Raw genomic sequence first — 14,742 nt, 5'->3', positions numbered from 1 at the left:
CTACATTTTTTCCTGCTGTTTTCAAGAGCTGGGATGCATTTGTTTCTGTAAAGCCCTGAAGGGACTCCTTGCAAAGCAGGAGGCAAATGTAAATAGCCATTACTTTTCACAAGGGCATCGCGGCAGTCAGAATTTTAAAAATCGGTGCAATTTTGTTGCCAGTCAGCTCTCCTTTGTTTGCCGGCGCGGATCAATGCGATCGATGCTGTCATGACAGCTGTCTGAGAGCGGAGAGGGAGAGCGGCGTGAGGCACAAACCCTCCCGCACGGCTCTGGTTTCCCGTCCCGCTGCTGCGCCCACCCTCGGGGCGCGGTGGCTCCTCCCGGCCAGCGGCGCTGCCGGAGCAGGGGCTGCGCTTCCCTGGCGCTGCAGGCAGGACAGCCCCACCTCCACGGGCTGGCTGGCTTTCGTGAATGCTTCAAAGCAGCTGTGGGGAAACAGCCTTCTAGCCTGTGCAAGTGAGCTGGGGCCTTAGAGGGATTAACCCGTCTCATAGCTGACTTTACAAAGACTGAAAGTTCAGGTGCTGTAGGGGGAGTGGAGGACGGTACAGGAATGGGACTGTGACTACATGGAGAACGCGTTCTGGGGCTGCAGCTCACCTACACTCTGCTCCAGTGACCCTTTTGCAGGGGACCATGGAGAGCAGGCGCTGAGAGCGAGTGCTTGGCAGAAGCAGCAGCAGGCTGGTGAAGATGGAGAATGGCACAGGAGACGAGCAGAACCAGACTGGGCTGCCACTATCAAGCCAGGAGATCATTACAGCTGAATACCAAGTGGTTACCATCCTCTTGGTGCTCCTCATCTGCGGGCTGGGCATCGTGGGCAATGTCATGGTGGTTTTGGTGGTCCTGAGAACGAAGCACATGAGAACTCCCACTAACTGCTATCTGGTGAGTCTGGCCGTGGCAGATCTCATGGTGCTTGTGGCTGCAGGGCTGCCCAATATCACAGAGAGCCTGTACAGATCCTGGGTGTACGGCTACGCCGGGTGCCTCTGCATCACTTATCTCCAGTACCTGGGAATCAACGCTTCTTCTTTTTCCATCGCTGCCTTCACCATTGAGAGGTACATAGCCATCTGCCACCCAATCAAAGCTCAATTCCTGTGCACTTTTTCAAGAGCCAAAAAGATCATTCTTTTTGTTTGGGCTTTCACCTCCATATACTGTATGCTCTGGTTTTTCTTGCTAGACCTTAACACAGTAGCCTACAAAGAGACTACTGTTGTGTCCTGTGGCTACAAGGTCTCCAGGAGCTATTACTCTCCTATCTACATGATGGACTTTGGTATATTTTATGTTGTGCCAATGGTATTGGCAACTGTGCTCTATGGCCTGATTGCTAGGATACTGTTCCTGAACCCCATCCCTTCAGACCCAAAAGAAAACTCTAAGACCTGGAGGAATGATGTGGCTCACCAAAGCAAGCCTGTGAATACCAAGATGACTAACAGGAGTTTCAATAGCACTATTGCTTCTCGAAGGCAGGTAGGAACAACTATTTGAAATGGCTTTCTGAAACCTAAACAACTTGTTTTAAAGTTCACTTGTCTGAAGTTGTGGAAAGAGGTATAATATGTCTTTTTATTAAGTAGTCAAGATTCCTTTTTTTTAAGTAGTCAAGTTTAAAACAAGTGATATACATATACATAAAAATACATTTTTTTCTTGCCTGTACATTATTACCTACTGCAAGGACCAACAAAAACAAAGAAAAAACCAAACCAAAAAAAACCCCCAGTACTTTATTTTCTATATCAGAAAGCAATTAGGAAGTGTCAAATATGATGGAAACATTTTTAACAATAATTTCTTTACATTACAGATTGTTAGTAATCTTGCCAAATATACAAAGTGACTCTTGACTTATTTTTGAAATTTGAAGGGAAGGAGCTATCCTGGAAGTTTGGGACACTTGAGGCTGAGTCCAAGCTAAGGCACTATGTCACTCAGCAAATGCAGTCAAGATGTAAATTCTCCTGTCTCTAACTCTCCTGTGAAAAGTCTGTTTAAGGAAGTCTGTATATAAATTGCTTTGTAAATGCTAAATATCTTTGTTTCTCTCTCTCTCTCAGAAAATATTTTTTGTACTGATGGCTCAAAACTGAGGCATAGGTTTGACTAGCTTCTTATATTATTGAATATGTATGCTGCTGTGTGTAATAATACCAGTGGAATATAGCGAGCAGATTAATTGCTGGCTGTTTGCAGTAAACCACATGGTGTGCAGCAGGCAGCACAGCTGGTGCAGGGATGGGAAACACAGGGTGCATCTTTTGCAGATGGCTCTGGGGATATTCTTCTTATTCTTTGTATTCTTCTTATTTTGCTTCAATTGCTACTGTTTATGAGAGGGACCATGTTCTCCTATCACAGAGATGGAAAAAATACCAAAAGTTAACTGAGCTGCCTTCTAGGGCACTGAGCCCTCAGAGAGCACTAGAGCTATGCTTGGAAGCACACAACACAAATACATGGGCTAGGTTAAATTTAATTATGTTGCCAATTACAGTTAATAGTCAGGAAGTGTTTAATGTTGTTTTCCTTTGTCCATTAATTAGTAGAAAAAGATAACCTGCTCTTCAAGTTAATATCACTTTCTACTTGATTACATGTGCTTAGTATCACTTGAAAAACAGACGAATCTTTTAGATCGAACGCTGATGAATATGGACACTCTTACGAAACCAAAAAGTGAAGATTATAATGTGATATCATTTATGTCTTGCAAAGACAGCAAGACTTTCTCTAAAAGCCTAAGAAATCTGATTGCTTAAAGCAGCTTCATTATAAGTAAAGCTAGAATTTACATATAGTACAACACAGGAAGCAAAGCAAGGATAATGTGGCATAATTAGTAATATTTTTTGTAAAATAGCAACATGCAAAAGATAGGCGGTGGTGTAAAAACAAGAAAAACAAGAGAAAAGATGAAAAAACAAGTACTTATTAAAAAATCTAGAATCTCAACAGTTATTAAGACACAAAAAGGAAAATTTCCTGCCATGCTGACAAGGACATAGATAGCTGACAACACAGTCTGGCCTGACAGTGAGTCCTGCTGAAATGTGAAACTCTGTGTCTTCATGGACCTGTGCTGCACTACAGGGATTGAGGAGTGTACAATATCCAGCATGTGATCTGTAGAAAAGGTGTCTGAAAATGTGGTGTGAACTTCCTACTTCTGTAGCAGTTCTCATATTTATCCAAGAACATGTCTATGAAAATAAATATATGCATGTTTCTATAGGGGGATTGGCTCCAGCTGGGAATGGGAGAAAAAATGGGAAGTGCTCCTATTCTTCATGATCCAAGACAAGGACAGGCAAACAAACTATCAGTTATTGGGCAGTGCAGACTCAACTTGGGGAAAATTAATAGTGCTAATTTATTGTCTGTTGTTATAGCCACAAGTTACACTCAGTCCCTTCCCTGCAGCCACCAGCAGTGTGGGGCTAGAGAGTGCTGCAGTCAGGTTGCAGAGGTTGGTCCCGTGTCACTCCTTCCTTCTCACTATTTTCCTCTGTTTCAGTGTGGGTCCTGCAGCCCACAGATCACAGATTTTTTTCCTTTCCCATTTATAGCATGTATACTGAATTGCATGTTTGCATGAAGGTTTCATACTTTCCCCAAAGGAATTCCTACTTTCCTCAGATATCAAGGTGGCTGAGAAAAATAAATGCAGCCTTACATAGCAAACATGTTGGTTTAAACTTGAGCTGGAATCCAGCTCACTTAACAGTATGTGTATCTCACAAAGTTAGTTGATTAGTCCAATCAAATCTAAGGTCATCGTGGCTATCATCACATTTGTATTTTGCTCTATTACAAAGACTGTAAACAGAAAATTAGAAAAAACAAACAGTGTAGAAGTCATAATGAAATGTATGAGTCAAGTGACAAAAAAGGAGATAGATAGCATTTCTCAGTCTCATTTCTCAGTAGCACTTCTCATTATTTTTTACTCCCACTGAACACAGCTGTAGAGAAAACAAAAATAAGGGTAAGGGATGAATGAAGATAAAATTGCAGCCTTTGAATATGCACATTCAAAGACCAATAAATAGATAAAGATACATCAATTTGTAGAGTATCTTTGATTTTCATCATCATTCTTTATTAGAATATCTATAACAAACCAAACAAATTGGCTTAAAAGTGTGTCTTTCTAGAAAGATAGGAGAAAATACATTAATTAGGCAATGTGATAGCAGGTTTCTATATACTGAACTTATCTGGTCAGAAGACAATCGAATTATATACTCATAACTTCAAAATAAAGCCTACTTCTAAAACTAGCATGTGTGAGTGATCTTAGTGGAGTTATCTCCTATTGAAACTCTTATAAATGTACAAGCAGAAGAAACAGTTGTAGCTCACCAAAATGTGTGCCGATACTTTCTATTTCACACAGTTAACCAAGCCATCTCCTGACTTCCATGAAGGTGTGCTAATGTATCCTCCCATATCAAATTTCTGTGTGCTTTCTACTTTCTTTATGAATACCTTTCAAACTTTCTTAAATGTAGAGACTGTTGAATACTGTCCACATCAGAATTAAATTATTTACAAAAGAAAGATTCATTTTAAAGTGGATTTTAAAAAATTATTTTTTATTCACTTCATTTCAGCTATCCTGGGTATTCCCAAAGGTTGTTATTTTCTTTTTTCTAAAGAAAATTACATAAGAGAATAAAGTTCTTATAACAATCAAGTTTGATTGATAATCCTTTTTTCCCAGGCTCTGTAAACTTTATTTGGCTTTTCAGAGTAAACATCAAATAATTAAGATCTAATTAAATACTGAGGATTTGAGGAAAATAAATTAATCTAATTGGTTTCTTTATCTCCTTATTTTTGGCTTTGGGAAATTGTTTTAGGCGGACTGTTAAACCAGATAACCTAAAAGGCTTTATGTTTAATTATTCTACAGGCTATACTAGTTTGGGAAAAAAATACTCTTTGTCCTTTTTTTCCCATTTGAATCAACACCCTCTTCCAGAATAAGAAGTGGAAATGTCTGAGGTCTACAACAGTTAGCTTACTGGGATATCATCTGGAAAGAGTAATTTAACAAGAACTCGGAAAAATTTGAAGCCAAGATTTTTGTGCTTCCTACTCCTTTATGAATCAAATATTCATCAGAAATTCCCACTGAAGGATCTGTCCAGAGGTTTGGTTTGGCCCTAGAGGTGTAAGAACGCACGTGTTCATGCCAGGGGGAGTACTGACCTTCTGCCCCTCCTTTGTCTCTCTCTGTGTTCCCTCAGGTCACCAAGATGCTGGCCGTGGTTGTGATCCTGTTTGCATTCCTGTGGATGCCCTACCGCACCCTGGTTGTCGTCAATTCCTTTCTTTCCAGACCCTTCCAAGAAAACTGGTTCCTGCTATTTTGCAGGATCTGCATTTATTTGAATAGTGCCATCAATCCCGTCATTTACAATCTCATGTCCCAGAAATTCAGAGCAGCCTTCAGGAAACTGTGCAACTACCAGCAGAAGCAGGAGAAGAAACCTGCCAGTTACAGCATGGCCCTAAATTATAATGTCATCAAGGATTCTGATCATTTCAGCACTGAGCTAGAAGATATTACCAATACCTACCTGTCCTCTGCAAAACTGTCCATTGGTGATACCTGTTTGTCATCCAAGGTTAGTTAATAGTTAATACATTTCAGTGTGGGTCCTCCAGAACCAGGGCACATTGCTGGGCGTGGGACTGTGCTGGGGTGGCTTTCAGCCAGGGCAGCACTGGGAGAGGCTGGCAGTGACAGGCCATGCACCAGACAGGGCATGGCAGGGAGGGACACTGCCCAGCTCTGGAAAGCTGTGTTTTCAAAGTGCCTTGTGCCAAGCATGGGGGGACTTGGAGGATCTGAGGCATGCAGAAGGATGGGGAGAAGCAATCAGGTCAAGTCTTCTTTCTGAGGAACAGTGGGCTCTAGTGGAGCATCAGAAGGTGGTTCTCAGGCGTGGTGCCTCAGGTGCACCTCTGGCAGGGGGTGATGTTGGTGTCTGAACTCAGTGATTCCTCTGGACATGCTCTGGCTGGCTGCAGGAAGGGCCATGGGGCATTTTCTTGTGCCTTCCCCCTTGATTCCATCTGGGGGTTACCCACACAGCTGGTGCTAAGGAGAGGCTCTCCCACACACCAGAACTTTCATTCTGTAGTGAGTAGCACATCTCCTTAACCCACTTCTCTTGATGATGCACATTACTGTTTTCATGATGCTTTTTTTACACAATACTCCTTAAATGCTGTTTGTGAACCCATGCATTTATATCTTATAAATATAGAGGATCTACAAAGAGGCTTAGTTTTCACTTGTTTATGCAGATTATATGAGAGTGTAAAATATTCTTTCTCAGTTTGCTTCTCTCCTCTCTTTCAGGCCTGAAGCCCACCTTGTTGTGAGTGTGCAGCCATGTAAGAGGTTTGGATGCTCTGTTCCCACCCACTGTATGAATTGTAAGGACATTTCTACTCACAGAATTGCAGAAGCTACCATAAATCTTTTCATACCTGTGGGTGCCCTACAGGAAAATGCAGCATCTTGGGCAGTGAAAAGAGTGTATTATTGAGGCTAACTGGACGAAGTACTCAATACAACCTAACTTTAGCCAGGTGAGTTGGCTCCAGGAGAATACCTAAATCCTTCTTCCCATTACCTGGCTGAAGAGTGGTGTGTTATCTCAGAATGAGCAAGGCTTGCCAGGACATGTCCATGGACACAGAGTGGGGCAGGGGATGATACTCCCTGTGAAGATGAGAGGTGAGGAGAGGAGCTGCTCTAATGTGTGCCTGCACTGGGCAGTACCCAGGAGACCTTCCAACAGCAACCAAAATTGCTGCTGATAGCAGTAATTACCTGCCAGTGACTCCCTCAGCCCACATCAGTGCAAATCTCATTGCAGCCATCACAGCACGCTTCAATAAACCGGTGTCTGATGGCAAAGAGCACAAAATCTTTCTTTTCTTTGGTTTATTTTTACCTTGGGCAGTGTGAAATATGAAGACTATTCAATGAATGTGCAGCTGGAAACAAACAAAAAGTCAGTAAGAAGCATTTAAAATAGCTTATCTTTTTCAGCAATCAGGTTTATAGATGTACCACTTTAAATGTAAGTCTCAGCTATTACTGAATCCTGTTGGAAATTGACAGATATTGATGAGTATGTAACAGGCTTTTATCAGCTCCTTTTATCTTGGTTCAATACCATTTTTATCTACGAGCACTAGAAGGGGTTTAGAGCTTTAATACTGATAATATCTGGGGAAAAGGGGAAAATTCAGAGAAAAGTAACACTTTTTAAATGTTTAATGTTCTTAAAATTTATCTGTTAGAACACTTCAGGACATAAAGTGTTGTCAGAGGAAAAGTCATCCTGGCTTTTTACTTGCCAGCATAGCCCCTTCCCTGCTCTTCCCACACAGGCCTATGATGAGCAGTCTGGGGCCAGTCTCCCTGATGTAGCTACCAACAAAGTATCATGTCTTGCTTTGACTTTGCTCTAGACTTGCTGTTGTTCTTGCTAGAAGTTCATTTTCTCACTTCTGTGCTGCAGAAGCCCAGGAAAGTGCCTGTGTGTTCCTGTGTGTCATGAACATTTTACACATGACATTTGTACATGACATTCAAAAACCTGTAAAAAAGCTGATTCACAGAATCACAGAATAGGCTGATTTGGAAGGGACCCAGAAGGATGATCGAGTCCAGCTCCCAGCCCCACACAGCCCCATCCCCAAGAGTCACAAACCTGCCCAGTGTCGGTGAAAGAGGCAGTCTCTAAGCATTGTAAGGCTTTCCTATCCAGTATTCTTTTGCCTACACAGCCACTTCCCTAATTCAAGCTTCTTCCACTAATATTCAACTATATTTGCAAACTTAAAGGGAACTAAAAATACCCTGATGGGCCTCTCAGATTTAAGCATTAAAACCATGGAGGAAGCAAACATTGCTCAGAGAGGTTGTGGAGTCTCCTTCACTGGACACATTCAAGAACCATCTGCACTCAGTCCTGTACCATGTGCCCTGGGATGACCCTGCTTGAGCAGGGAGGCTGGACCAGATGACCCACTGTGGTCCCTTCCAACCTTCCTCACTCTGTGATTCTGCGATTTTGCAGTCTGTATCCTGCTCTGTCTGCATCCTTGCTTTCTCCTGTTTCACCTTTGCGGAGCTCCGCAGGCACTTTCCCGCTTGGCAGAGTGATGGCAGGGCATGGAAGAGACCAACAGCAAGGAGGTTTTAACCAGCAGAGTAGGTGTGACCAAATTCCAGAAGCTGGCAGAGCTTTGTCTGGAGCAGAGCCAGAAGCAGGACCCATGCAGGCCATGTTGCAGTCTTTCCCAAATCCTCTGCATTTCCCAGCTTGCCAGGTTGTCTCTCTGAGCAGCAAAGGCCACCAGGCAGGCACATGCAGTGGTGTCTATTTCTGTGAGATGTCTGAACCCCCACAGGACTGGAAGGGCAATGCCCAGACTGCTTTTAAAATAACAAGAAAGAACTAAAATGACAGAGTAAGTAATGTGTCAGCCAAGTAAGCACACTTGGCTGGGGCTCAAGAGTCACAGACAAGGATACCGATGTATTCTCAAATTAGCACCTAGCAATTAATCTCATAAATACAATTCTGTAGCTGTGACACACACTTTGGGCAAACCCTTCCTTTGTAGAGCTTGATGTGAAAATACAGAGTTCTATAGCATCTTCCTGCTTACACTTGCTTAAAGCAACAGGTTGCTATTATAATGGAAAGCCAAGGAGAGATACTGTTCAACTTTTCCTCCAAAGCACCTGTAACAGAGAAATTAAATTATCTGTGAACCTTACACAGGAATTTATGGCTGTGTAGGCAAGAGACATTCAAAGTAAAGGCAAGTTCCTGTGTCTGACTTTGCAAACTCCTGTGATGAAGCCAGGGCTGCTCTCAGCTGCTGGGGCAGAGGCTACAGGGGCGGCCACTGGTGGAGCTGGTGCCTGGAAATCCCTCTGTCCTTCACATGCTGTTTTCAGCCAGGCATCTGTTCAGTGCTTCCAGAGGAGGCCCTACTTTCCAGAATTTCCCAAGAGATGCTTGAACTAGTTGCTTTTCTTACTTAAAAAGCAAGATGTGCACAAGTCAGATGTGCAGGTCTAGCAGCAGGCAGAGGGCATTCCATGGAAACCTGGCTGTCTGGTGAGGAGCACGACTGGCTGGGTAAAACCTGAGACCAGTGCTTGTATAATAACAGTAAAACTTACACTTTTATCTCAAGGCTTTCAGAGCACAGACTGAATTACAGCTTTTATAGACCAACAGTACCAGAAGTGAATTCCCTCCTTTATTTGCCTTTTTGCTGAAAAAGCAACTGTCTGCTTTCTCAGTCTCTGCTCCAACAGATGCTCAAGTGAGGTATTTAAACCCATATTCTTTGTGATGCTTCATGAAGGGCTAAAATCTATGTAGGTGACTTTGTATCCACCATCACTGGGAATAACAAAAATGAAAATATTTCTTTCTGATATTTATTTGTGCTAACAGAAATTATTATGATTGCAAGATTGTGTGCAAAACTACAATATTTATAATTGCATATTTAAGCTAAGGTGTGATGTTAACTGATAATGTGATGTGACTGTATCTCTATAGATGTTAGTTGTGAAATCCATTCTAATTTTATGCTGATATACAGCTCACACTACAAAACTTTGTCAGATATCCTGCTGATGTGACTGTTTCTGTGTTTGCCCTTCTGTTTAGAACAGCAGTCAACCTTTTGTCTTGTACGTAGATGTTGTAAATTATATATGTGAGAATGTATTTTTTTAATTAAATGGTTTTAAATGTATTGATAATTATATCAATTTTTTTTGCTAGAAGTGAAAGTGGCTGGATGTCAACTACTGACTGCAGTAATATAACTATCTTTGTATATTTATTTTGTGGATAGCAAAGTCCTTTGCAACATTTAGTCTGGAAGAATTGTCTGATTGGTAGCAATATTGAAATCCATGCCCATATCCTTATTTAACATCTTTCCTGTAAGGGATTGCATTCTTATTGGACTTTTATTTAGAAGTTTATTCAGAATGAAACAGAAGAGGTGCTGCTGTCACATCTGGCTTGGGGAGTATGCTGCATCCTTTCTGAAATGCTGAGATTTTAGAACCTTCAGTGAAAGTAAATGCAGCTGAGAAAGGTCAGGTGTATTTGTAACCCACTTTAGTTCAAATTATCACATGACCTCCCTGAGTTCAGAGCAAAGGATATATCAAAGAAGCTCCTATGTGCTGTGGAAGGGTTTGTGATGCTTCTGTGGAAATGGATGGCACAAGTCAGATGATAAAGATCTCACGAGCATCACTCCAAAAACAGTTCCCTGGCAAAATGGACTGAAGGAGCTGCAGCAGTACCTCCCCAGCCACACAGTGAAGGCTTGGATCAGTAACTTTGGAAGTTGACAATTTTGGTAGTTTTTTAAAAAGTTATTCTACAATAAATAAATAAATCAATAAATCTCTCGCATACCCCCCCGATCTGAGCACTGTCACCAAGGAAAAAAAACATTATTTCAGGAATGTGAAAAAATTGAAATGAATTCACTGTTCTTTCAATAGTGAATTCATTTCTCTGGTATGTGTGTTTCTTTTGTTGCAAAAGTTATTTCTTTTGCTACGAATTGCAGTGAAATTTGAAAATGATCTTTCCATTTTTTATATCCTCTTCAGACAGAATTGTTTATTTGTTCTTTTGTTCTTTTTGGTAACAGTTTCTTTTCTCATGATTCTTTCATGACTACTGGGATACGGTGATACAGAGAATGTAAGTGAATTGGCTCACTCAAAGTCATTTGGACTCCTGAATTCATTAATTTGGGGGCTGAATCTTGGAAAATTAAATTCTAACAAACTATGTAACAGCAACTGGTTTGGAGGGAATTTTTTCTTCACCTATCCAGAGTAATTCTGGTTTCATTCTGTCACGTCACGTGGTTTATTTATTTGTTTATTATAAATAGTGTGAAATTGTTTAGAGAAATGTACTACTGATAAATGTAGAACAATTTTTGTTCCAAAGAAGCATTTTGTAATTCTTGGATGCATGCTACTGTGGGGATTAATTTGTAATGAATTTTTGTTGCTACTTTAATAAAATGTTGAGCAAGATAATTATACCACAATTTAAATTTTTCAACAACTACTTGAATACAACCTTTTTTCTTGCTGTCCTTGGCAATGGACAGACAACGTAACAACATCCTTTTTCATCTGTAGGGAAATGAGATCCTGAAAAACGTAATCTTTTTTTCCTGAAGGAAGAGCAGTGTGCCAGTAGTCTAGCAGTAATTACAGTGCTTAAATGGGAAGGGATTCATGGAATCCTTGTCCCTGTTACAAGGATTATTTATGTATTTTACACTGGACAGCATTAAACAAAATTAGCAAACAAATAAAAAAGGAGAAATCCCCCACACCTTGGGAGTAGGGGCAGAGCCCAGAAGCCACCTTGTTCTTTGGTCACCACAATCACCACAGTTGGTTCCTGTACTCCATGGGTACTGCTTGGCTTTTCTGGTGATGTCAGCCACTTGTGCTGGAACCCAGCCTCAAGAGGATGAGTGGAATTACCCGATCTCCTGGTTTTCCTCAAGGTAATGCACAGAAAACTCAGTCTCCTGAGGATCAGGGTATACAGAAAGGCTAAACTCCCTAGAGCTAGACTAAAGCCCAATTCATGCCTCTCATTTCTTAGGTAAATGCTCTACCATTAGTCCTAAAGACAGAGGGCTCCCTCTCCAGCCAGATCTTGCTGACTTTTGTGAATCCCAGGTAGTAGATTTCTGAATGTTTTCATTTGTACCCCCCTCACACTGTCTACTTGGGGCTGGATAACCCTGGTGGTTATAATACTGGTGGGGGCTGCCCTCAGAGCAGCTCTGGGGACACGAGGCACTGTGGATCCTGTGAACAGAGTGACCTTGAGGCAGCAAAAGCCACCTGCAGCAAAGACAACCATTTATATCCCATACTTTGGATGTATACAAATATGGAATAATGGAAATAAGATTATAGTAATAGACTTTCACCCAAAATCTTAACTGAACTCATAGCCTCTAATGAAATAAAGCACTGGAAACAGGTGATGTCTAAAATAAGTGTCGCCCATCCAACAAGTCCGATTTTTGAGATGAGCTCTATCTGTGATGGGCATACCTTGAGCCTATATTAATTTCAGAATGTAATTATGCAACTCTACTGCCAGCTCCACAGCAGAAAGAGGTCCTGTAACAATGGATCAAATCCCTGTTGATCACAAACAGGTTTTTCTTTCAAGTTCTACGCAATAACTGTATGAAAGAAAACAAAAAATACCATGATGCAGCTCCCAGTGTCTGGGGAAAGTACAGCCAGAAAATTGAGATAACACATTTGTCTCATATACCACTGATTTATATCTGAAGGGTATCTTGAAAGGCAGGCTGTATTATGTTCAGGCAGACATTGCCATTCAGGAGAACAATGTGCAGAAATTACAAAGGGTTGATAAGTTATTTAGCATATAGGACATACATTTAGGAAGGAAATAGGAAATGGCAGCTCTGAAGGGAGAAAGCATCTTCAAAAATTGACTCTTTGTCATGTAAACATGACATTTTAAAATGTTATGTTATATCCTACTCTGTTTATGCAGAACAATTAGAAGAGTGAACAAGGCTGTGAGAGGATACAGTGGATGTGTGGGAGAGGCAGATGGCCATGTCTACTGCAGCGAGAACAGGTTAGTCTAATTTTTCAGAGATCATGTCTAGTAACAAGTTACACATCAAAGAAGCTTCACAAGCTGTTGCTGTTACACTAAAATAGCATGTGACAAGATTGAAAAGAGACTGTTGTGTCTGGTGTACTAGAAAACATAAGGGGCCATGCACGGAGCTCACATCATAAGACTGCATTTTTCTAAATTGCAAACTCTAGTTTCTTTTTCCCAGTGCTATGACATTCTGGACTGTCAGGCTGAAGTTCAATAGGCTACTTCTATTATGATTTCTTAAAATAAATGTTTTGGTGCTAAGGAATACTGTTCAGCAGGTGATAATTGCCTGTAGTGAATAGCAGTGAATGAAGCAGCGAATGAGGCTGGGCACTGTCCTGCTGCCACCAGCACTGTCGAGCTGTGGTTCATTCCCTGGAGCACATCCAGTGCCCAGCAAAGTGACACTCTCACAGGGAGATAGCCTGGCCTGCCAATATTCCAAACAAGCACTTTGGGTGTTGCCACCCTCTTTGTGAGGGTGAAGGAATTCATGTGATACAGACACAGAGCATGTGGAGCCTGTTGGGCCTGGGGCTGGCAAACAGATGGTGGTCTAGTTTGGCGTTTGCATAGGCACTCTACCTCATGGGAACTAAATTAGTTTACTATCCTTTATTTATGACTCCCCTTCTCCAAAGGTTTCCAGCCAGTGTCCATAACAAAGTTAAACTTGGAGCAGCTGTTTTGTTCTCTGCCAGCAGTTTCATCCTTCACACCCAGATCTGAAACTGACTTGTGCTCTGGATAGAGTCTCTCCTGCCTGGAATGTCAGGATAGGAGATAAAAGATACTACTTCTCCCTAAAAGTATTATTCTTATATTATAAACAAGAATAAGAAAATAAACTTAATATGGAATTATGTTTTTCACACAAAAAGTGATTTATTGTGTTTGCAGATTTTGTTGTTATCCACAAGAGGCTAATGAAAGGACAATAGAAATGAATATTACCATGCAAAGCAAGACCAACTGGACATGGTGAACAAGCAGTATAGAAGGGGTAAATACCATCTGATTACAGCACTAAATAATTACAGTTTTGTAAGTGCCTTTCTCAAAGATTCTGACTTAGTGCTGAAGTGCTATTAAAATTCTCTCCACCACCAAATTCATCAAACAAAAATACACTCTTGCTGACCTCTGTGTGCTTGAAAGCTTTGCAGAACAGCATTGGCTAATTAATTACAAATTTATTTTTAAATAAGAAGACACTGGAATGGATTTTCTTTTCCCACTTAATGAGAGCTGTCAAAAGCCATATATTTCTGATTATGGCTTCAGCAAAGTAGCTGGACTTCTGTCAGTATTTCAGAAATCTAATCTCTAAGACTGTGCCAGAAGCAGCAAGTCTACATGAGCATATTAAATGCACAGTGGGGAATAAAAGTCTGCATCAAAAAATACCTCAAATAGGAAACATATTATTTTAATTCTTTCTCCTTCAATACTCAAAAGACACTCTTTGAAGGGATATCCCTCAGTAAAGCCAAGTGAACACCATGGATATGTAGGACAGCTGCCATCAGCAAAGCAGCTAAATGTAAATTTAGAATGTATATCTCATAAGGATAAAACCTGTGTTTATTAACAGTGGGTGTAATCCACATACATTGACATCAGTAAGAGAAATGAAAAACAGGTAATCTCTGAGCTCTGCAGCAGGGATTCAATCTCCAGACTTCTGGGCAAAAATATTTTTCTCTCTAGTCTGTTCAGAAGGATTTATTTTTTATTTTTCCACGAAAACATGCTATCTCATGCATTCTTTCTCTTTTGCTCTAGGCCATTTATTATCCCCAATTGTTCTGCCCATGCTGCAAATCTCATTTGATGGTTTTTGGTTGAGAGGAAGTCAAAGTTTGATTTCTGACTTCAGATGTTTTTCTTTGTTCATGAAGACAAAATATTGAAACTCTTAAGACACATTAAAATTAGCACAAGT

General features: G+C 40.9%; 1 protein-coding gene across 1 annotated transcript; it reads left to right on the top strand.

The window, feature by feature from the left end:
- The first annotated feature begins 426 nt into the window (after positions 1 to 426).
- TRHR (thyrotropin releasing hormone receptor) lies at positions 427 to 11,139 on the top strand. Its single transcript, XM_058041096.1, has 3 exons — positions 427 to 1,491; positions 5,274 to 5,654; positions 6,395 to 11,139. The coding sequence occupies exons 1-3, from the start codon at positions 697 to 699 to the stop codon at positions 6,398 to 6,400; spliced, it is 1,182 nt and encodes a 393-aa protein (XP_057897079.1). The 5' UTR covers positions 427 to 696; the 3' UTR covers positions 6,401 to 11,139.
- The last annotated feature ends 3,603 nt before the right edge of the window (positions 11,140 to 14,742 follow it).

This window comes from Melospiza georgiana, chromosome 1 (genome assembly GCF_028018845.1).
Source record: "Melospiza georgiana isolate bMelGeo1 chromosome 1, bMelGeo1.pri, whole genome shotgun sequence".
In the NCBI taxonomy this organism is placed as follows: Eukaryota; Metazoa; Chordata; class Aves; order Passeriformes; family Passerellidae; genus Melospiza; species Melospiza georgiana.
This window is presented reverse-complemented; position numbering and strand designations above follow the sequence as displayed.